The sequence below is a fragment of the Callithrix jacchus genome, chromosome 5 (genome assembly GCF_049354715.1).
Source record: "Callithrix jacchus isolate 240 chromosome 5, calJac240_pri, whole genome shotgun sequence".
NCBI lineage: Eukaryota > Metazoa > Chordata > Mammalia > Primates > Cebidae > Callithrix > Callithrix jacchus.
Genome location: NC_133506.1, coordinates 3,038,289 through 3,062,414, shown reverse-complemented (window position 1 = coordinate 3,062,414; position 24,126 = coordinate 3,038,289). Strand labels below are relative to the sequence as shown.

Sequence of the window (24,126 nt, the reverse complement as noted above, 5' to 3'; positions counted from 1 at the left end):
CCTCAGTTTTCTCTTCTGCAAACTGGGAATATACATACCTACTTACTAGGCCAGTGTAAGGATTAGAAATACCCAAGTGGCCTGCCCTAAAATCACATAAGCCAATTCTTTTTTTTTTTTTTTTTTTTTTTCCCAGACGGCATCTTGCTCTGTCACCAGGCTGGAGTGCAGTCATGCAATCTCGGCTCATTGCTATCTCTGCCTCCTGGGTTCAAGTGATTCTCCTGCCTCAGCCTCCCTGGTAGCTGGGATTACAGGCACACACCACCACACCCAGCTAATTTTTGTATTTTTAGTAGATACGGGGTTTCACCATGCTGGCCAGGCTGGTCTCAAACTCCTGACCTCATGATCACCTTGCCTTGGCATCCCGATGTCCCGGGATTACGGGCGTGAGCCACCGCATCTGGCTTCACCTAAGCCAATTCTTTGCAATAAATCACTTAACACAGATCTCCTACTGGCTCTGCGTCTTTGGTGGAGCCCTGATTAATAGTGCAGAGTTAAACTCGCAGTACCGTCATCGCTCAAGACAGGCAGGTTCTTTCCAGGCGTTGACAGCCTGACTGACATGTCGGACTTGGCCCGCAGAAAGGACACGGGGGGATCGTGGGCATAGGGACTGAGGGAGCGGCTGCTGGTTCTCTGGGCCGGTGGCTGGGTCTCTCTCTGAGGGCTGACTGTGACTGGAAGCTGAGACGCTGTGACCGGGATAGACACTGGCTGCCAGAGACTGTGACCGAGCGCCTGGCTGGCTGCTACCGGATAACCATGGCCCTGGCGGTGCTTTAGTGACCGTGACGGCTTGAGCCCAAAGGAAGATGTCTGGGGGCTGTGCTTCTGGATGGGGATATAAAACGCGTAGCTTAGTCCAAGTTGTTCACAATTAACGAGACACTAATAACAAAAGGCAACACTGGATCCGCCGGAACCTGCCGGCACGGGCCGTTCTTCCCGCGACCCAGGGCTCCGCCGGACCGCTCTCTTGGTTGCTCCAGTCCGGCGCCAAACCGGAGAACTTCCGGTGCGTTTCCGCGGTTTCGGAACGCGGGGCGAGGCGGTGAGTGTGGTCTCCTGGCCTCTGTTTCCTCTCCTGATTCTGTGTGTGTGTGTGTGGGGGTGTGTGTGTGCGTGTGTGGTGTGTGTGTGGGGTGTCTGTGTGGGGTGTGTGTGTGTGGGGGGGTGTGTGTGTGCGTGTGTGGTGTGTGTGTGGGGTGTCTGTGTGGGGGGGGTGTGTGTGTGGGTGTGTGTGTGGGGTGTGCGGGGGGTGTGTGGGTGTGTGTGGGGTGTGTGGTGTGTGTGTGGGGTGTGTGTGTGGTGTGTGTGTGTGTGTGGGGTGTGTGTGTGGGTGTGTGGGTGTGGGGGGGGTGTGTGGTGTGTGTGTGGGGTGTGTGTGTGGTGTGTGTGTGTGTGCAGGGTGTGTGTGTGTGTGGTGTGGGTGTGGGGTGTGTGTGGGGGGTGTGTGTGTGGTGTGTGTGTGTGCGGGGGTGTGTGTGTGTGGTGTGTGTGTGGGTGTGTGGTGTGTGTGTGGGTGTGGGGTGTGTGTGTGGGGGTGTGTGTGTGGGGGGGTGTGTGTGTGTGCGGGGTGTGTGTGTGTGTGGTGTGTGTGTGGGTGTGGGGTGTGTGTGTGTGTGCGGGGTGTGTGTGTGTGTGGTGTGTGTGTGGGTGTGGGGGGTGTGTGTGTGTGGGTGTGTGTGTGTGGGGGGTGTGTGTGGGGGGTGTGTGTGTGGGGGGGGTGTGTGTGCGGGGGGTGTGTGTGGGTGTGGGGTGTGTGTGGGGGGTGTGTGTGGGGGGTGTGTGTGGGTGTGTGTGTGTGTGTGTGTGTTTGTGTGTGTGGCGTGTGTGTGTGTGGCCGGGCCGCCCCTCTTCTCGGCTTGGAATCGCGGAGTGCCTTGAACTAGGCCCACCTCGTCAGGGGGGCCGTAGACCCTTCCTGCACTGAACCTGGCTCTGCCCTACTGTCCGCGTGACTTCCAGTGAGGTCTTTTCCCGAACTGAGCCTTTGTTTCTCGTTTACAAAATGGATATCATACTTGTATTAACTAAATATTTACTAAGCGTCTCATGTGTGCTAGGAATACAGCAGGACTCAGTCTTGTGACGGTGACAGGCCTCAATCAAACATGCAAAGCTCCAGTGGTGATAATTGAAACGAAGGGTACAAGGCACCCGAGAGTGTGTCACAGGAGACCTGATCTAACCCCGGGTCAAGGAACCTTTACTGAGGAGGTGAATAGTGAGCTGAGATCAGAATAAAGATTTGACAAAATGGAGAGGGAAGAGTTTTCTATCTGGAGAGAGAGAGCCTCCAATTTCAGGGTCCGAAAGGGGAACAGAGCTTGTTGGGGACCATGGTGTGAAACAAGCTAAAAGGGTTCCCAGAGGTCAGACCATACAGACTTCATGGGTCATAGGAAGAATTTTGGTTTTCCGAGAACGATATGGGAAACCACTCAGAGGCTGACATGGGTGGTGATGTGATTAGATTGGCATTTTGAAACGGATACTGCTGTTGAATGGAGAATGGATTGAGGAGCAGGCACTCTCTGAGTGAGGGACAATGGTAGCTTGGATTAGGGAGGTGGTGGAGAGACGGGGATGGATGTGATTTTAGGTGTTCCAGGACTGTGAGGAACTCACAGAGCCGCCAGTGACAGGGGTTGGTAGACCGCAGAGTTCTGTGCATATTTAATAAACCTTTTCCTAGCATCTCCTCTGTGCCAGGCCATGTACCAGCTGCTGGAGATATAGTGAATAGAATTACAGGCTGGTGGAATTAGAATGAAAGAAATGTCATTATCAAGGAGGAGCACACAGATGTCACAAGGGAAAATGGCTAATTGATGAGAAGTTACTCTAAATGGAATCTCTGTTCATTCAGCAAGTATTAAGTACTTTCTGAATTCAGAATTACAAATAGAAAGTGATACAAATTATTTAGAGCAGTGTCTTTCAAACTTTTATGACTGTGACCTACAGTAACACATACATTTTATGACACAACCAAGTGTACATACAAACACACAAAGCTCCAGAAAACAGTACTTAGCTTTACTACTTATGATGTATTGTGATGTTCAAAAGTTCTGTTCTTTTCATTTAAAAAGTAATGCCGGTTGAGACCTTTACATGGATTTCCTAATTCACTGATAGTTTGTGACTTGCAGTTTGGGGGAAAAAATGTTGATTCAGGGTAAGAGTCATTTGTAGTAGTTTTGGGGTAATGATAAAATGTACTTATTTTTGGAACAGGATTGGTTTTCCTTTCCACACTTTTTATTTATTTATTCATTTAAAGTAAAAAAAGTAAACAGGGCTGGGCATGGTGGCTCACACCCGTAATCTCAGCACTTTGGAGGCTGAGGCGGGTGGATCACTTGAGAACAAGCATTCGAGACCAGCCTGGGCAACATGGTGAAACCCTGTCTCTACTAAAAATACAAAAGTTAGCCAGGTGTGGTGGTGCACACCAGTAGTCTCAGCTACTCGGAGGCTGAGACATGAGAATTATTTGAACCTAGGAGGTGGAGCATGTAGTAAGCCAAGATTGTGCCATTACACTCCAGCCTGGGTGATGGAGCCAGACCCTGTCTCAAAAAAAAAAAAAGAGCAAATAAAATTAAATAGGTCAACAGGCAGCAGGTTTTCTGTGTGAAATTTTGGCATCTTGTTTGTACATCTGGCTAGATTGGTGCCTAGAGGGCAGGGACTGTCTTAATCTCTGATGTTTCTTTGGGGGCTTGGCAAAGTGCAGGTACTCAGTGAGTATTTGTTAGATTAATCAGGTAGGTATTTTAGGACTGGAAGATTAGATAATGGTTTGTTTACATTTGTTCATGTTGGAACCATTCTTGCCAATATCCCAGAGGCACTGTCTGGGATATTCAGAAGTAGGTAAAAAAAAAAGTATACTAAGCTCTTTCTCTTCTGGGCAGCTCTCTCTTCCTAGGCTTGCTTTATCACCTGAATTCATTCTGGAAGAATGATTCAGAGCCATCACTGATTGTGGGCTCTTTAGGAAGTTGTTTCACTCCCTGGAGTTTAGGTTTTTTATGAGTGAAAGAAGAGAAGATTTGTGGTTGAAAAGCTCTCTAGACCTCGAACAAATTTTAGATGCTGAGCCTCCACTTGTTACCTTCTGTCCGTTTCTGGGCCGTCCCTGAGGCTTACGGGAAACTGGGTATGTACTTGATTTAATCTTTCCAAATATTTTTGGGATAGTTTCCTGCAGAGTTGTAGCTTCAAATGATTAGGCATAGTTACAGTTTAGAGTGAGCCATCCAGGCATTTTCCACTCTCACCTTCTGTTGTGAGAAAGAGACCTGAGAAGATACTAAGAGTGGATGGTGGACAGAAGAACACTGGCCTGCAGGCTAGGTACCCAGATTCTAATTTGGGTCCTGGTATGACCATGAGCATGTCACTTTTCTTTCACTGGTATCATAGCTGTGAAGTGAGTGTCCTTGCATGTTAAACCAAAACACAGATTTTGTTGTTGTTATTGTTGTTTTTTTAAGATGGTGTCTCGTTCTGTCACCAGGCTGGAGTGCAGGGGCGCCATCTTGGCTCACTGCAACCTCTGCCTCCTGGGTTCAAGTGATTCTCCTGCCTCAGCCTCCCTAGTAGCTGGGACTACAGGCGCACACCACCACGCCCAGCTAGTTTTTATATTATTTTTTAGTAGAGATGGGGTTTTACCAAGTTGGCCAGGATGGTCTCAATCTCTTTACCTTGTTATCTGCCTGTCTCAGCCTCCCAAAGTGCTGGGATTATCGGCATGAGCCACCACACCCAGCCAAAAATCGTTTCTTTTAATTCTCATTTTCCTCATCTGTAAACTCAATGCACGGTTGTCATGAGGATTAAGGAAAATAATTATGTCAGGGGTCTAATTGAATATCTGGCACATACAGAATGCTTAGTAAATAAAGCATCTTTCCCCACGATCTAATTAACTCTGATTTCTTTCTTTCTTAGCTATTCTGGAAGACTAAAGAAAAATAGTTCTTTTGGTCACCCACCACTGGCCCCATGGCTGCCATGCAAATGGATCCTGAGCTAGCCAAGCGCCTCTTCTTTGAAGGGGCCACTGTGGTCATCCTGAACATGCCCAAAGGAACAGAGTTTGGGATTGACTATAATTCCTGGGAGGTGGGGCCCAAGTTCCGGGGTGTGAAGATGATCCCTCCAGGCATTCACTTCCTCCACTATAGCTCTGTGGACAAGGCTAATCCCAAGGAAGTAGGCCCTCGGATGGGTTTCTTCCTTAGCCTGCAGCAGCGGGGGCTGACAGTGCTGCGCTGGAGCACAGTCAGGGAAGAGGTAGACCTGTCCCCAGCCCCTGAGTCTGAGGTGGAAGCCATGAGGGCCAACCTTCAGGAGCTGGACCAGTTCCTGGGGCCTTATCCATATGCCACTCTGAAGAAGTGGATCTCACTCACCAACTTCATCAGCGAAGCTACAATGGAGAAGCTACAGCCTGAGAACCGGCAGATCTGCGCCTTCTCTGATGTGCTACCTGTGCTCTCGATGAAGCACACCAAGGACCGGGTGGGGCACAATCTACCTAGCTGGGGCACTGAGTGCAAAAGCTACCAAGAGGGCCTGGCGCGGCTACCTGAGATGAAGCCCAGAGCCGGGACAGAGATCCGTTTCTCCGAGCTGCCCACACAGATGTTCCCAGCAGGTGCCACGCCAGCAGAGATAACCAAGCACAGCATGGACCTGAGCTATGCCCTGGAGACTGTCCTCAACAAGCAGTTCCCCAGCAGCCCCCAGGATGTGCTTGGTGAGAAGGAACAAGGCTCTTTGGGAGTGGGCCAAGGGGAGGATATTAGCAGAGGTGTTTTAGAATAGGGAGTATCTCTTGTGTCAGTCCAGCAGTAACTAAGCCTGGCTAGGAGGCTGAAGATACAGGTGTATCTTTACCCTTAACCCTGGAGATTTTGATTCAAAAGATCTGGAGTAGGGCTTCAGCAGTTTCTGTATATCTGTCAAATAAACAGGCATCCTAGGCCTGAACCTGGTACGCCCAGTCCTACAGAAGGGAAAGATTTGGCCCACTGAGTGACTGAACTGAAACCAAAACCTGGGACTCTTGGTTTCTGGGCCAGACCTATGCTCATTGTAGCCTCTCATCTACCCCCGAAATTTGCTCCTGACCCTCAAGATGTTTGTCCCTCAACAGGCTTAGAACAGAACAGTGATTTTTTTTTTAAATCATTACAGTTTTTATTGTTGTCTTCCCTCCTTATTACAAAAATGATAGATATTAATCATAGAAGAAAAACAAATTAACTTCAAATTCCACTACTTAAAACTATTTGTACATTCTGGTATATTTACATTCCTTTTTTTCTGTGTATTTCTATGTATTTCATTTCAATCTCTTCTCTGTTTATTTCTATGTATTTCCTCTTAGTCTTTTAAAAATTTAGTATATGCATCTATGTATATATGTGAGTTTTTATAAAAACAGGATTGAAGTATATTACTTTGTAATCTGCCTTAATATAAACGTTTTTCCATGAAACAGTCACTTTTTTAGTGGCTATTTCATGTTCATATTTACGTCCTTGCTGACTAGCAGGAGGCTGTTGCCCATCCCCTTTGACAGCATTGGGCATGGCAGTTTAACAAAAGCCTCTTCCAGTTGGATAGTTGAAAAATGGCACCTTGCTTCTATTCACATTTCTTAAATACTAGTGACAGCAAATATGTGTCACATCTTAAACAGCTATTTATATATATATGTTTCAGATTTTCCAGGTAATTTGCATATTTTCCTGTCGGAAGTTCAGCGAGAAATTTGAATTTAGGACTTTTTTTTGAGACACGGTTTCACTCCGTTGCCCAGGCTGGAGTGCAGTCACACAATCATGTCCTCCTGTCGCCTCAACCTCCCAGGCCCAAGCGATCCTCCTGTCTCGGCCTCCCAAAGTGCTGGCATTACCATGCCCCGACAGGACTCTTTATATCATTGGTTCAGCTGATGATATAAGCTTTATTTTAACAGGTGCATCATAATGTGTTAGTATTTTCATGTCATAAGTAACATTTGAAAGTCTGCCTTAAAAATGAATAGAAATCCTGTCTTTCTACTCCTTAAACATTTCAGTTCTTCAAAATGTATCTTGTGAAAAGGTCTGTTACAGGAGTAACTTTGTTGGTTGGTTTTTTTTTTTTTTTTTTTGGGAGAAGGTCTCACTGACATGGGCTAGAGTGGAGTGGCATGATTACAGCTCACTGCAGCCTCAAACTCCTGGGCTCAAGTGATCCTCCCACCTCAGCCTCCCAAGTAGCTGGGACCACGGGTGTGTCCCACTGTGCTCAACTAATTATTTTTGGTAGAGACAGGGTCTCCCTGTGTTGCCCAAGCTTGTCTCAAACTCCTGAGCTCAAGCTTGTCTCAAACTCCATTGACCTCTTAAAGGGCTAGAATTATCCCTGTCACCTGACCTGTCCAGGGGTCATTTTGAATGTGCATTACAGCTCTTTGAAATTATTTTTGGTGTCATAATTTAATTTTAGACAAGGTCAGAAATGCACAAATTTAAATGTATGTCCTAAATGCAAAGAATACCCTAATACTTAGTTTCACAAACTAACCAAGTAAAGCCAGTTGAAGAAGCAAATCATTAACCTATATTACACAAAGAAAATTTGACTGTATTTGAAAGTATTGGTCAGACATCCAAAATATCTAAACCCGGTAGCTATTCACACAAATCAAACTTAGTTCCATATACTTAGGAACAGGGAGCTAGTTTTTCCAGGTCTCTGGAGGTGGCAGAAATCAAATGCCATGCATTTGAAGAGGTATTTAGTGTTGAGTACATCTCTTCTTTTTATGGTCCACATGTATGTATACCTCATTAAATTTACAGCCACCTATGAAGCTGGAGAGAATGTCTGTGATTAGTAGCAGTATTTCTGTGGCAACCAGAGACCCAGTCACTTGCCCAGAGACAGTGTTGTCTGGATCATCAGGTCTCTTTGTTTGAGATGAGCATCTGATAGAAATTGGGAATGTAATATTTTTGAGTGCTACTTTGTGCCACATGTTATTTTAAATGCTTTAAGTGTACTATATCCATTCATTTAATCTTTGCTGCAACCCTCAAATAAGGAAATTGAGACCTTAATAGATTAAGTAACTTGCCCAAGGTCACACAGCTGCTAAGTGGCAGAACTAAGATTTAAATCTAGGCAGTTTGGCTCCAGAGCCCATGCTCTTAGCCACCAAGCTGCTCATAGAGATTATATCACAGAGCCCTGTGATTAAACAAACAAAAATAATATGGCTGGCAGGCTGACACTGGAATAAGTACTCATGAATTTGTCTTTTGTGGGAGGTTCTAGAAGTGTTCCCACCCAATAGTGAATCTGTTTTATCTTTCCATTGTCCGCATTGTAAAGCATTAGATGTGCATGGCCTTGGGCAAGCCCTTGACTTCATCTATAAAATGAGGCAAACACCACCTTCCTGATTGCCTGGTGGAGTTGGGCTGAGGGTTACATGGTGTAGTGCAGCATTTCCTACCCTGGAGCAGACCGTCCATATCAGAAGCACCCGGGAAGCTTGTTAGAGCTACAGATACAAAGGCTCCATCATCTCTTCTCAACCAAAACCTCTGAGGGTGAAGCTTGGGTAACTTTACTTTTAACAGGCTCTCAGTGATTCTGATGGGCAGCCAGTTTGAGATCCACTTGGCATAATACCCATGAACACATTTTGTAAACTTAAAATGCCAGGAAAATACTAGGAATACCTCTTCTCTTGCAATCTGATTTTACAGAAATCCAAAGCCACAGGTTGGTTTCCCAGGGCTTTAATTCATAGCAGTTCAGCGAATATTTATTGAGTACCTATTAAGTGCAAAATCCAATGCCAGGCTCTGCAGGAGTGACAAGAATAAAAGGTCACCTGTTGCTGAAGTCCAGTGGAATTGATGACCTTGTGAACAGTGATGGAGAGTGTCCATCACTGAAGAGCTGGTTCTCTTCTCCCTCAGAATCACTCCTTCTGTCTGCACCTTTCAGGTGAACTCCAGTTTGCTTTTGTGTGCTTCCTGCTGGGGAATGTGTACGAGGCATTTGAGCATTGGAAGCGGCTCCTGAACCTCCTGTGCCGGTCAGAAGCAGCCATGGTGAAGCACCACGCCCTCTACATCAACCTCATCTCCATCCTGTACCACCAGCTTGGTGAGATCCCTGCTGACTTCTTTGTAGACATCGTCTCCCAAGACAACTTCCTCACCAGCACCTTACAGGTGAGTAGTTCTTCTGACTGAGCTGATGGTGTTGTGGGTCAGAATTGAGGCAACAGTGAGTCTTTTGTTTCTTGCTATTCTTCCATGACCCAAAGATTTTTAAATTTCAGATTCCTCATCTTGGGATATGTCTTGGTTTTCTCTCTCTGACTCAATTATGAGTGCCTCTACACCAGAAATTGTCCCTCTGTACCACCCTCTCCCCACCTCGTCCCCAGAGTGCCTAACACTGGGGTTCTTGGATTTGAATTCCTTCCATTGCTTTGGTTTACTCAGCTTAAAACAGATTTTCTTTCTCCCTGTAGCCATGAATTGCTACAACCCAGTAAAGCAGAGTTCTGAAGCTTGTTATTCCCAGTGAAACATCTGCTTCTTCTTAGATCTCATTTAAGCATTAAAATAACTTTGATTTCCTGTTCAAACAAAATATGCCACTTTCTGCAGAGATTCTATGATAGAAAAGTGAAATTTGCTTTTAACTTGGCAATTAAATTTTCATTATGCGTGGTAATTAGCAAAGAAGCTTCAAACAACTTAACAATCTTCATCCTATGCTATTTCCTTCCTTTGCAAACAGATTAGCTTCCTTTAGTGCTCGGGACAGCCTCTGTCACTCACATTGTGTAACTTTCAAGAATAGAAGAGGCAGAAGCTGCTGTCGGTTTCCATGCTTTCCCTCCCATGAGCTGCTTTCTTCTCCTTGTGTGTGGTACCCCATGAGGCCTGCTCCATATAAGGCCGCTTTTCACCAGCCTTCCACCCCTACTCGGGGTAAGGGAAGAAACAAGCATTCATTAAGTTGCGGCTGGGCGTGGTGCCTCATGACCTTAATCCCAGCACTTCGGGAGGTGAAGGCAGGAGGATTACTTGAGCCCAGGAATTCAAGACAAGCTTGGGCAATACAGTAAGACCCTGCATCTACAAAAAATTAAAAAATTAGCCAGGTCATGACAACTGTAGTCCTAGCTACTTGGGAGTTTGAGGCCATAGTGAGCTATGATCATGATTGTGCCACTGCACTCCAGCCTGGGCAACAAAGTGAGACTCTGTCTGTAATAAATAAGTATTAAATAAAGACTATTGGGTATTAGGCACCATGCTTGTTACGTTCTGTGGATTCTCTCATTGAATCCCTTGGAACCCTGTAAGATGGGGGTATTATTCCCATTTTACAAATGAGAAAACTGAGAAAGGTTAAATCATTTACTTGAAGCCAGACAGCTGGCAAGTGGATGTCAGGATTTGTACCCAGACCTGAGTCTTGGTTTCCTGCCTGTGCTTCTGCCCTTGTGTAGTGAATATAGTGTGAATCCCCCAAGAAAAGATTCTTGATTGACATCAGTGAAGACTTCATCAAGGTCCTGTTTCTCAGGGGTACAGAACACTTTTCTAAAGCCAGCCTATTGTTGGGCAAGCCCCTTTGAGCAGGCATCTGACTTAAAACTGGCAGTTGGAGGACCCGTGCAGACCATGGCAATGAGTCCGTCAAGTGCATGTCTTGAGCCCGGTTTATTCTACTCAAAAGAGTTATAGAGCTGTCCTTTTACTGGTTCTTCATTTGACAGAAATTAAACCCCTTTGTCCTTCCTCTGTGGGGAAAATTCTCCCCAAAGGTACTGGTTATGGGTTGTGAGGCAGTGTGAGGAGGCATTAGCCTGCTAACTTGCCTCTGGCAGTGGCTGCAGCTCAAGAGAATGGATTGCTTCCCTTGTGATGCATGTTGATGCTGTTGCACAAAAACAGGAGGGCCAAGGTGTCGCTGGCTGTCCAGACCATTGTTAGCACAACCACAGCTGAGCTCTAATTGCTAGGCTTTGTTCCCAGCAATGATTTACAAAACAGAAAGTGCCGCTGGATTGCTAGATGCCCAGGTGGGTTGTGCAAAGCTGATGGTTGGAAGCATTCAGTCTTTGGACCTTCCACCAAGAAAATTTGATGTCATTATTTGGAAAAATCTAGGACATGTACCAAAAAAAGAAAAAAAGGAAAGAAACAAAACAACAAAAAAAAGCCGCATGTCTTTGAGCATCCTTCAGATATAACATTCTACTGAAAGTGTTGAGGAATATATGTATGTGAGTTAGCCAGGGTTCCCGCCCTCAAGGGATTTGTTCATTGATTTAGCAGGTAATTGCTGAGCACCTGCTGTATAGAAGACTCTTCTAGAACTGGGAATATAGCTGTGGGCAAGACAGAGGCACTGTCTTGACTCTTGTATTTTGAGAAAGTTAATAGAAAGTTAACTAACTCCAGATAGCAGACTCTTGTATTTTGAGAAAATTAACAGAAAGTTAACTAACCAAGCAACTCCAGATAGCAGTAAGTGTTTTAGAAGGCAGTCCTGCCCTGGTACCATTTCCCTAGCCCTGGCCTTTTGGTCTCAGCTAGACCTGCTTACCCCTGTCACCCCATCTCTCCCCATGCTGCCACCTGAGGTGCTGCACCATAATGCAGCTATGATCCTGCTTCTCTGTGGCTCCTCATTGCCTAGAAAATTAAAACCCAAATATTAGTCCCAAAGGCCATTCTGATCTGGCTGCTTCTTCTGTTCTCCAGCTTCTCCTTCCTCCCTGTGTTTTTCCCCATCAACTCCAGCAACAGTGGTCTCCTTGCAGATTCCCAGACAGGCTATGCTGTTTTGCTGTTTCATGCCTTTTTTTAAATTGTGGTGAAAAAACACAGCCAGGCCGTCGTGTCTCACGCCTGCAATCTTAGCACTTTGGGAGGCCAAGGCTGGAGAATCACCTGAGGTCAGGAGTTCAAGACCAGCCTGGCCAACGTGGTAAAACCAGGTCTCTACTAAAAACACAAAAATTAGCCGGGCATGGTGGTGGATGCCTCTAGTCCCGGCTACTCAGGAGGCTGAGACAGGAGAATACCTTGAACCTGGGAGGGAGAGGTTGCAGTGAGCCAATATTATACCACTGCACTCCAGCCTGGGCAAAAAAAGTGAGGCTCCATCTCAAAATAAATAAATAAAAATAAAATTGTAGTTAAAAAACACAATTTAACATGAGATATGCCCTCTTAACAGATTTTCAGTGTTCAGTACAGTATTGTTAACTGTAAGTATCATGCTGTCCAGCAGATCTCTAGAACTTCATCATCCTGCGTAATTGAAACTTTGTACATGTTTTAGACCTTCTTGTCCAAACCTGATTTTTCCTCTTCCTGGTACAAATTTGCTCATTCACAACCTGCCCTCAAGGCATTTCTCTGTATCAAACTATCCCTCTTCTCCCCTCTCCCCTTCCCCTCTCCCCTCCCTACTCTTAGCCTACTTTGTACTTGTCACTGCTATATTGCATGAGATGTGCTTGCTGAAACTAATGTATTGTCTGCCTGACTCCCGCACTGAGTCATGGGCTCCTTTTACAAGAGGCCTATTTTTTGTTGATCTGGTTATCTTTTTTTTTTTTTTGAGACGTGGTCTTGTTCTACCACCCAGGCTGGAGTGCAATGGCATGATCTTAGCTCACTGCAACCTCTGCCTCCCAGGTTCAAGCCATTCTCTGGCCTCAGCCTCCCAAGTAGCTGGGATTACAGGTGCGCACCACCATGCCCAGCTAATTTTTTTGTATTTTTAGTAGAGACGAGGTTTCGCCATGTTGGCCAGGCTGATCTTGAACTCCTGACCTCAGGTGATCCACTCGGCTCACATCTGGTTATCTTCAGTATGTTGTCAAGGCCTAACATTTATCTCATTTGATGTTATTGGGTGTTTTTAGATGGATCGAATTCATAATTCTTGTGGCAATGTAAATATCATAGGTATAAACAATGGAGTCTGGTCAAAGGGCATTAGGAGCACCGAAGAGGGAGTGGTTAATTCTGACGGGGGTTGAGATTTGAGGGGATAAAGGACTAGAAATGACGTTATGCAAGGGCGGAAGGTAGGAGGCATTTAACCATACACTTGAGGGATGGCTGCGATTTCAAAAGGCACAATGTGGAGAAGGAAATTACAAAACTTTTTTTTTTTAATGGAGAGTCACGTTGATGCCATGTTGGCAGTGAGAGTCCAGTTCTCCACACAGAGGCTTTCACTCAGGGTATTTGTGACTGAATGAATCAGCCCATAAAAGCCTTCCTCAGCCAGCCGCCTGCCCTCGCCCCAGGTAGTCAAGTAAGTGGAACTGGCTTTCTTACTTAGGAGCTTAAATGGCTACTACCCGTGGAGAGGGACTGGTGTTTGTATGTGTAAGCACTTAAAGACAGCCACATTAGCATGGATAAAATCAGCCACTTAATGGAATGCTCTTAGCCATTACTTTTTTTCAACTTTCCCACGTGAGGCCCTTTTGAATAGAAGCCACTAGTTTTTACAAATCCCTTGGATTTCACTTGAATCAAAATGATTTGTTTTACAAAAATAGATAGTTTTTTCTTTTATTTAAAGCAATGTAAGTTCCATCATTCATTTAAAACCAATGAAAGGATAATCTGAATATAATGGTATGTTAGAAAATTAGTTACATACAAAATGAGGAGTTATTGCTGATTGCGTAGTATTTAGGCATATGTAGTCATCTAACCTGTTTTTAAAAATACTTTTAGTTACAATAGGCCATATATGCTTTCCACCTTGTTTTCTTGCTAGTATTCTAAATGTGTGTCCATCTTTTGAAGGAAAACACCGACTCTGACAGTGAGGTCTATGGTATTTTCATCACGATACCTGTTATGATCAATTTGCCTGCCTACTCCTATACCTCTTGCTGTTAGCTATCACTTCTGCATGCTTAGTCTCATTGAGCCCCCACAACAGTGCTAGAAGCTGGGTTTGCAATCCCATTATGCAGATGAGGAAGTAGGCTCAGGGAGGTCACAGAATTTGCTCAAAATCAGCACAGCTAGTGGAAGGCAAGGCTGAACTTTACATTCTAAAGCCTGTGGTGGGCTCCCGTATATGATTGGAGTCCCAGGTGAAACATCCCAGATTTTTCAAACTCACCTCAGATGATTTCATTCGTGCTGCTTTTCACCTTCCTGGGCATCATTGTGAAACGACAGTCTTGCTTTTAACACCACTTTCTTCTGCTGCAAGTGAAAACAAAATCTTTACCTATTGCTAGTTTCATTCTAAGTTGAGTAATTATTTGGGAATTCAAAAAATTAGGAAATGTCATCTTTTTGGTCTAGCTAAAAAAAAAATAGGGTAAGATAGTGACATAGCTACCTGCCTGGATAATTTGAATTTCTTGAGGTGACCTGACTGAACTCAATTTATTTAACTTAGGTTTAAGAAAGCTTTCACATGTATGACTAAAGTAACTTAGAATTTCATAATACATAGATTAAATAATTAAAGTGTTCATGCTTTATTTTATATTTGAAGAAAAACACCCAGATGTGCTTTTTGTTTGAGATAAATGCATTTGTTTGCAAAATGTTATCCTAGCTCAAAAAATATTTTTAAAATATTCAGCATTAATCTGCTGACATTAAGATGATTTATGTCCCAGTGATGTTAAAAAATGTTGACTTGATTTTGTTTTAGTTAATAAAATAACCAAATCATTGTTAAGTTTCCTGAAGAAGGCATAAAATTAATCTGAAAATAAAAGAATCAGAATAAGTTATTGCTTAGAAACTAAGTGTTATTTAAACATTAATTTCTGAATTGTGAGGAGTTTTTAAAAATACCACGTTTGTGAAACTGTGGTCAAAAATAGATCGGGGATGCCAGATGGTAGGGGTGAGGAAGGGTCTGACTGCTAAGGGGCAGCACGAGGGAGCTGTTTGGAGTGATGGGATGGTTTTGTGTCCTGTTTGGGGTGATGGTTACACAAATTTATGTGTACTTTCAAACTCAGAACTGGATACCAAAAGTAAACACTATGAACATATATCATATAGCGGTTGCATGGGTATATATATATTTGTCCAAATGAACTGAGCATTTAAAATTATAGAATTTACTAACCTGGGCAACATAGCGAGAACCTGTCTCCACAGGTTTAAAAAATTTTTTTTAAATATTACCAGGCATGGTGGCTCATGCCTGTGTAATCCAAGCACTTTGGGAAGACAAGGTGGGTGGATCACTTGATCCCAGGTGTTTGAGACCAGCCTGGGCATCATGGTAAAACCCTCTCTTTACAAAAAATACAAAAATTAGCTAAGTGTGGTGGCATGCACCCATAGTCTCAGCTACTCAGGAGGCTAAGGTAGGTGGATCACTTGAGCCCAGAGGTTGAGGCTGCAGTAAGCTGTGATCACATCACTGCACCCCAGCCTGGGTGACAGAGTGAGACCCTGTCTCAAAAAAAAAATTATCCAGGTGTAGTAGAGTATACCTATAGCCCTAGCTACTTTGGATGCTGAGGCAGGAGAATCCCTTGAGCCCAGGAATTGAAGGCTACAGTGAGATATGATCATGCCACTGCACTTTAGCCTGGGCGACAGTGAGATCCCATCTCTAAAAAATAAATAAAATAAAATGAATAAAATAAATTGTGTATAATAAGTTATATCACAATAAGGTGTGTTTTTTTTGTTTTTTGTTTTTTTTTAAGTCAACCCAGACTGTGCCCTGTGTCCTGGAGGCTGCAGAAGGGACAGTTCAGAAGCACCTTAGCTCCCCACAGGGCAGTGCTAAAAATAAATATCAGGGATGGATTAAGCCTCTGTCAAGGCAAAAGGTCTAGGTAGGGGAAGGTTAAAGCGGAGATACCTCTGCTTGGACAGGACTTTGCTCATCTTTTGTCACCACATGTTGCACATGCCTAGCGTCCCAGCTCTACGATAGGAATAGTAAAGTCTGTACCTCCCGGGCTGTGGTAAAGACCAAGTTAATGAGTTCTTTAAAAAGGATGAAGCACTTTTTAACTTAGAAACCTTATTTGTTAGACTGAAGGCATCTATTGTGCCTGCTTCTAGTGGATTTTACTCCCAGACAGTGTTTGAGAGGTGCTTCCGGAGGATGGGTGATGATCTAGCCTCTCACTGCTGGCCATTGCCAGGTGCAATCCCTGGGTCTCATTAGGTCATCCAGTGAGCATCCTTTGGGCTGTGACTCTATACCTGGCCCTGGGCGATATGCTTTGTGGGGCACATTGATAATTAGGATGCAGTGCCTACTTTTAGAGGGTGCAGATCACTGTGATACAAGCACAAATGCCGTGAGAGAGGCTCGGGCACAGTGCTGGGAAACAGGGGTCTGAGCAGTTCATGTCACAAGGAGGTGGCCTGAGAGCCATGGTGTTCAGGGGCCTGGTAAAGAAACTGCCTCCTCCCTGGGATGAGCCTCTCATTCTCCCCGACACCACCACATCATTATTGAACAGCTATTTGGTGCCAGGCACTGTACAAAAGTGAACCAAAAATTGAACCTGTTGTTGTCTTCATTCTTCTGTTCATGAAGCATCAAGTGGGTCCTTTTTGTGTGTCAGGTGCTATGCTGAGAGTAGAGCAGTGTGAAAGAGCCGCTGCTGTGGACTTGCTCCTTGTTTGGTAGGTGAGATCAACAGTAAATGGCCTGTTGACTTACTGAGACTGAGGCCACGATCAAGGTAGCCCTGGGGCGGAGGGAGCACAGAGGAGCACTCCCTCCATCCTTGGCCTGGAAGACATCCTAAAGGAGGTGATGTCTGAGCTGAGCCTCAGTCTTTAGGAGAAGTTCGTTCGGTGAAGGAGGAGACAGGAGGAGGTGGAAGGGTGTTGGGAGAAGAGGGAAAAGCATGTGTGCAGAGAGGAGGCACAGCGAAAGCAGTGGCACACGTTTGGGTGGCTGCTCAGTGTATCTAGAGAGCAGGGACTGTGTGGAGAGTCATACAGTTCCCATGTAAGGAAGGGAAACAGGAAGAGACTTTTGCTTATTCAGCCCAGCAGGCTCCCCACAACCGCTGGGCATGGCCTAATGGGTGTGCAGGGCCTCCAGAGCCAAAACTGTTTGAGAAAAGGCTTCTGTGCTGCCCATACCAGGCCCCTCCCCAGAGTTCAGCCTTGCTCCAGGCAGGCTCCACGAGCTGCCTACAGACAGGCCAACCGCTGGGTTCCCCATGGCCCTCACCACCAAGATCACACAGCCCCTCTAATTAGTTATTGATCTGGCATTTTGTTGTGGCTGTGCTTCCCACTCCTGTGTTAGTCGATTCCCAAGTTAATGAAGCCGGATTCCGTACCGTCCCCCCACCCAGCCCCCCATCACTTCTCCCTGTGCTACCAGTGCTGCCACTGCAATGGAATGACTCCAAAGACCACTGCAGAGGAGCCACACTCACTCCTACTAACAGGAAGACAGTGGAGAAGCGGGTGGGAGGAATATTGCCCCTGGAATCAGCTGCAGCGGACGCCTGTTGCCTTTGTCAGGTCAGGTCTCCTGGGGCCCAGCATCTTTCCATGGTGGCCTGAAAGCCAGCTGTGGCATGAGGGTGCTGTGGATCAAAGAGCTTCTTCCACCTTCACACCCCTGTGTCTCTGGGTGGGCCTATAGGGTAGCAGATGGTAGTCTGGGAAAAACCACTTCTTTCTTTCTGGGTAGTTTTTATTCAGCCATTTAACTCCTCTCAGCTTCCATTTCCTTAAAATAGGCGTTCTGTTGTATCTTTCCAGGGTGTTGGGAGGATCCAGTTGGGTGTTCTGTGAAACTTCTGTGAAAACAGTAAAATAGTTTAAGAAGGATTCATGGGTTTGCTGTTACTCTTAGGAAGGGACTGGGATCCAGGGATATCTGGAATGGGGTTTCAGATGTGGAAAAATTACCATTCTGCTCCCTGCCCATGTTTGTATTAAATGAAACCATTTATGAGAGCATCAAAGTAAGGGGTTAATATCCAGAATGTATAAAGAACTCCTATAACTCAACAATGCAGAAACAACCCAATTTAAAAAATGGGCAAGGAAGTGAATAGACATTTCACCAAAGAAGATATACAAATGGCCAATGTGCACATGAAAACATACTCAATATCCACTGATCATTAGGGAAATGCACGTCAATACTGCAGTAAGATACTACCTCCCACCTATTAGAATGGCCATTATTTAAACACACAGAAAATACCAGGTGTTGGCCAGGATGTGGAGAAATTAGAACCTTTGTGTGTTGCTGGTGGGAATATACAATGGTACAGCCCCTGTGAAAAACACTGTGGCAGTTCGTCGAAATTTAAACAGACAGTTACCCCTGTGATCCAGCAGCTCTGCTTCTGGGTTTATAAGCAAAAGAATTGAAAGCAGAGACCCCTAGGAGGTGTGTGTACACCCGTATACCCATGTTCATAGCAGCATTATTCACATAGCCAGAAGGTAAAAACAACACAAATGGACATTGACAGATGAATAGACAAACCAAATGTGGTGCCTGCATACAACAGAATATTATTCAGCCTTCAAAAGAAAGGAAATTCGGACACATGGCTGCAACAGCAGTGAGCCTGGGAGGATACTATGCTAAGTGACATTAGCTACTCGCAAAAGGACAAATGCTGTACGATTTCACTTAGATGAGGCGCCTAGGGTAGTTAGATTAATAGAGACTGAAAGCAGAATGCCGGTTGCCAGCGCCTGGTGGGAGGAGGGGATAGGGAGTTGCCGTTCAATGGCTGCAGAGTTTTGGTTGGGGATGATAAGGTCGTTCTGGAGATGGATGGTGGAGATGGTTGTACAACTGTGTGAATGTACTTAATGCTACTCAACCGAACATTTAAAATAGTAAATATGTCTATTTTGCTACAACTTAAAAAATAAAAATATTCTTTAAATGATTGAAACAGTAGATCTTATGTACAGATGCTCCTCAGCTTCCCATGGGATTATGTCTTAATAAACTTTAAATTAGATATACCATAAGTCAAAAATGCACTGATTACACCTAACGCTCCTCACATTGCCGCTCAGCCTAACCCACCTCAGACATGCTCAGAACAGTAACACCGGCCTACAGTTGGGCAAAATCATTTAACACAAAGTCTATTTTATAATGAAGTGTTGAATATCTCATGTAATTTCTTGAATACTGTACTGAAAGAAACAATTCAAAGTACGGCTTCTTCTGAGTGTGTATCACTTTGCATCATCACAAAGTCGAAGTGTCGTAAATTGAACCATCATAAGTCAGGGTCCATCTGTATATTTTACCACAATAAAAAAAAATCAAAGACAGCTTTTAAAGGGGATAGAAGCCTCAAACTGGCAGCCTGTGGCCCATTTAGAAGATTAGAGCAGCGATTCAGTCTTGTTGGCTTGGGGCCTGGGACTTCATGGGATCCAGGGGCTTATAAGCACTCAGGCCTTTCTTAGGACCCTACTACCAGCTGGTGTAGCTACTACCTGTTACTCTGAGTTACTACCCAAGTGTCCAGTAGAACCCCTCCCCAGGGGGCGGGGCCAGGGTGATAACCCCCAGTGTTATTCTCAGTGGGGCATTTCTGCCCAGATAGTAATTTTCCATTCTAGTCCCGCCCTAGCATCTCAACTGGGTTTGGACCTTCTTTCTTGGTTTGAGGGGAGCACAGCAGGTGTCCTGGGCCTATGCCAGCAGCAGCTGATCTACCCGCCCCAGAGAGCTGAACACCATGAGGAAATTTCCACAGCTTTCTCGGCCCCCTCTGTCTTCTCAGGAGTGACTTATCCTCTGTTCTCTGTAGGTTTTCTTTTCCTCTGCCTGCAGCGTTGCCGTGGATGCCACCCTGAGGAAGAAAGCCGAAAAGTTCCAAGCTCATCTGACCAAGAAGTTCCGATGGGACTTTGCTGCGGAGCCTGAGGACTGTGCCCCGGTGGTGGTGGTGCTCCCTGAGGGCATCGAGACGGGCTAACTCGGGGAGTGCTCTCAGCCTCGAGAGGCCCCTTCCCACAGGGCTGCAGTCCTGGCCTCTCCATTTACTGCTTCCCATCCTGGGACCTGCCAGGGCCGCGATCTCTCCAGGTCCTACAAAGATGGAGCCAGAATTCCCTTTTCCACTGATACACAGGTTTCTTCATTGCCAAAGAGGCTGTACCTATCCTGAAGACACATGTGTGGGTTCCCCGTCAGCCAGGCCTTGGTGCTAACCTGACTGAATTTCACACAGGCTCTTACAGAGGCACCTGGGAGAGACCTGCCTACCAAATTCCCTATGAATGGAAGGAATTGAACAAGAAGTCCAAGAAAGTTCTGGTTGCTTGTTCCATAGGAGCTTGGAAAACAGGAAACCTTGGATTGCCCAGGGAGTCTGAGAAGTCAGTTAAATGGAGGGTGATGGGGAGATGAGCCTCAATTGCTGCCTGCCCCTTGGTGAATGGGAGCACATCAAAGAGGACTTGGGCCTGCAGCTCCTTAGGAGCCCTTGATTGGGAAGAGAGTGTCAAGGGAGGCAGCTGGATTCAGTCTGGCAGGTGGTTAGCTTCAGCTTTCTCCATCAAAATCGCATTCTCCTGTCCAGAGACCCAGTGGGTTATCTCCCAAGGTGGGTGTGGCTCTGGTCTCAGGGGCCTTGCTGGTGCTGTCACCTCCCACCTGTTCCATTCTGAGGCCTCTCCCAGAAGTGGGACCCTCCCATTCGTCCCCTCCCTCACTGGAGCCACCATGACTGTTTCTGATGACCTGGAGAGTCAGCAACAACCAGGAAGGCTTCTGCCCAGAGTAGGCTTCTTAAGGCCCTTATGAAGTTGTGTGCCTTCCATGCTGAAGAAAACCTGGTCAGCCTAAATCTTCCGAGCACTGCTGTGGAGCTGTCAGTCACCAGAGTAATGAGCTTCTGGTTCCTTAGGAGTCCTTGGGGCATACCCATCTTGCTATGTGGCAGGGTTCCTCCCTAGACAAGCACACAGGCCCTGCCACCCTGACATAAAACTGTTGTACTATGATCACAGTGCCTGTGCCATCCTTTTCCAAGGCTGGGGCTCACACCAGATTTTTTGAATGAGAATCCCTGCTGGTTAAGACTTTTGGTTCCACTTGTTTCCTTGGAGATGTTTTTCCAAGAGCATAATGCACATTAAAGTCTTTGAGTTGAGACAGAATCCCCTTGTGTGTGTGTCTCTTGCAGTTAATCCACCTGATCTCCAGAGCAGCCAGGCTGCTGTTCATAGACACACACTTCCCTCCACTGTCTGGGAGACCCTGCCCTACTTTTGGAGTCTCTGGAAGAGGCAGGTAGCCAATATTCCTCCTGTTTCTTTGAGGCCCAGAGACAGGCACACCAGAAAGAGGGGATGAGGCTCTGGGTGTCATTAATAACCTAGGTTTCACCTCATATGAATGTGCTCCTCTTTTTCTCCCAAAGCCCACTCAGAACTACCTGGGGAGCTTGTGAAAACTGTCTTAAAAGGAATGAAGTCCTGATACATGCTACAACATGGATGAACCTTGAAAACATGCTAAGCCACAAGGACCACCTATTACATGATTCCATTCACATGGCATATCCACTATAGGCAAATCTGTAGAGACGGGGAGTTGATTAGTGGTTACCAGAGAATAAGAGAGTATGGAATGGAGTGATTGCTGATGAGTTTGGGATTTCTTTTTGGGGTGATGAAAATATTCTGGAATTAGATGGTGATGATGGTTGTACAGCTTATGAATTTACTAAACCCACTGAAAGTATGCACTTGAAAATGATGAATTTTATGGTATGTAAATTCCATCTCAGTCATTTCTGAAAGTGCAGATTCCCAGCTCCCATCCTGCAGGGATTCTGAGGCAGCAAATCCAGATGGCTCCTGAGTTCTGAGGCACACTCAGTTTTAAGTAACCTTCCCTGGAAGTGACAGCATTGTGATTAGTACCTGGAGCTCCCCTAGGACAGAATTTGTTTCCCACTGGCATTGTCAGGGCAGTTCCTGGAAGTTGGGTCATGTAACCTTGTTCCCCAAGCTTGTCAGTCAGTATTCCTGTGTTTACACAGATGCATGCCCCCCTACACACACACACACACCAGGTTAAACAAAACTAGCTACTGTTTATCAAGGGCTCTGTTCTGTTACTTCACAGAAATCCTCAGCAATATGTGGTAAGTACTATAATTATCCCCATTTTGCTGATAGGAAAATAAGCTCAGCTGAAATCACTCTGCCAGGGTCAGAGCCAGTGAGTACTGAGAACCAGTCAAGCCCCTGTCCGTGGTGTCCACAACCCAGTCTGCCGCTGCGTTCACAGCTCCGATTTCCTTCCTTGCTGCCCCCACGTGTCCAGGGCAGCCTTTCCCGCCGCCCTGCCGCCAGCCAGTTGTGTGATCTTGAGCAAGCTGCTTATGATGTCTGAGCCTCAGCTCCTTGCATGAAATAAGAGTTGGCTTTGGACCAGGCACGGTGGCTCATACCTGTAATCCCAGCACTTTGGCAGGCTGAGGTGGGCAGATCACAAGGTCAAGAGATTGAGACCATCCTGACCAACACGGTGAAACCCCGTCTCTACGAAAAATACAAAAATTAGCTGGGCGTGGTGGCACGCACCTGTAGTCCCAGCTACTTAGGAGGCTGAGGCAGGAGAATCGCTTGAACGTGGGAGGCAGAGGTTGCAGTGAGCCAAGATCACGCCACTGCACTCCAGCCTGGCGAAAGAGCAAGACTCCGTCTCAAAAAAAGAGTTGTCTTGGATTTAGGTATCTGATACAGAATCTGCAGGCTGCCACAGGTATTTAAAAGTTGACCCTTGTGTTATTTTAAATTTTTTCAAAAGGGAAACTGTACATTTATACAGGATAATATGGCTGGACTGACAAAAAAAATAAATAACAATAGGTCTCTTTTGTTTGGGGCTGCAGTGACATCAGCTTTAGGTCTTCTGCTCGTCCCAGCTGGCAGTCCTCTGTGTGTCTTTGATGAATAAAAAATGTGAAAACAGATTAATTATTACTTAATACTTGCAGTATTTTTGGAAGGCAGATGCCTTCAGAACAGAACCAGTGGTGTTGCTGATCTCTAAGCTCCCTTCCAGCTCTAAGACATCTATGTGTGAAGCTATTGGCAGGACCTGGCCTGATTTTAAAACCCTCTCATATGCAGGCCTCCTGGGGTCTAGCTCTTGTTTGCAAGGCTGGTTCATGCTATTAGCAGAATCAGCAGAGGTAGTGAGTTTCTAACCCCTTCCGCTCTACCCATGACAAACCCTCCCACTGTGAGCCTCATTTCCATTCAATATCTCACCACTTGAGCAGTGGAGGAGTTCCCCACTGTTGACTGCCTCTTACCGTCGGTAATTATCTCCCCACCATCATCCCCTTGTAAATATTACTTAATATTCCCAGGGCACTGGGACATGCCAGTGTCTCCAACTAATCAGACTTTGGCTTGACTGAGATGCTGTTTCCTGCTGACATGGGGGCTAAAAATGCAGAGTGAATGCCATAGTCAACACCCACACTGAGTCACGTCCACCAGATTGGAAGGAGAACCCGTATTGGGAGGCTCACCTGAGCTACCCAGTAATCCTGAGAGTCCATGTGGTCCTTCAGCTCTGCAGATCCTGCTTCTCTTTTCAGTCCCCCACTGACCGTGGATGGCACTTCCTCATCTCAGATTCGCCAGTTCTGGCCTGGACAGGCTTTGTTTCTATTAGCGCTTTTCATCTCCAGAGCATCCAAAGTCTCTGGTACTGGCTTGTTTTCCCCCAACCCTAGGGCCTCCTTGCTGAGAGGTGGGATGAGAGCTGAAAATAACGTCAGCTGCTCACTGCTGGGGGGCAGGGTGCACAGGCATTAATCTGGCGCTCAGCTCCTCTTGTCCCCTGCCTCACCACCACACCCACCAACCCCCCGGCCTGCCAGGCTTACTGTCATGTGTCCTGGATCTGTGTTGACTCCCTCAATTTCTCTGGAAAACAGGAATCCTGAGCACTGTCAGGCTGACAACTGCTTGGTGGGAGGAGGCAAAAATAGGGGTGTCTCAGGGGCATTGTCCAATATCAGGTGGCCCGCCCAAAAGAAAC

The 24,126-nt window shown here is 45.8% G+C and overlaps 1 protein-coding gene across 1 annotated transcript; it reads left to right on the top strand.

Moving 5' to 3' along the window:
- The first annotated feature begins 1,034 nt into the window (after positions 1-1,034).
- Positions 1,035-21,218, top strand: AAR2 (AAR2 splicing factor). Its single transcript, XM_002747224.5, has 4 exons — positions 1,035-1,060; positions 4,978-5,788; positions 9,043-9,272; positions 19,865-21,218. The coding sequence occupies exons 2-4, from the start codon at positions 5,032-5,034 to the stop codon at positions 20,030-20,032; spliced, it is 1,155 nt and encodes a 384-aa protein (XP_002747270.2). The 5' UTR covers positions 1,035-1,060; positions 4,978-5,031; the 3' UTR covers positions 20,033-21,218.
- Positions 21,219-24,126: the final 2,908 nt, after the last annotated feature.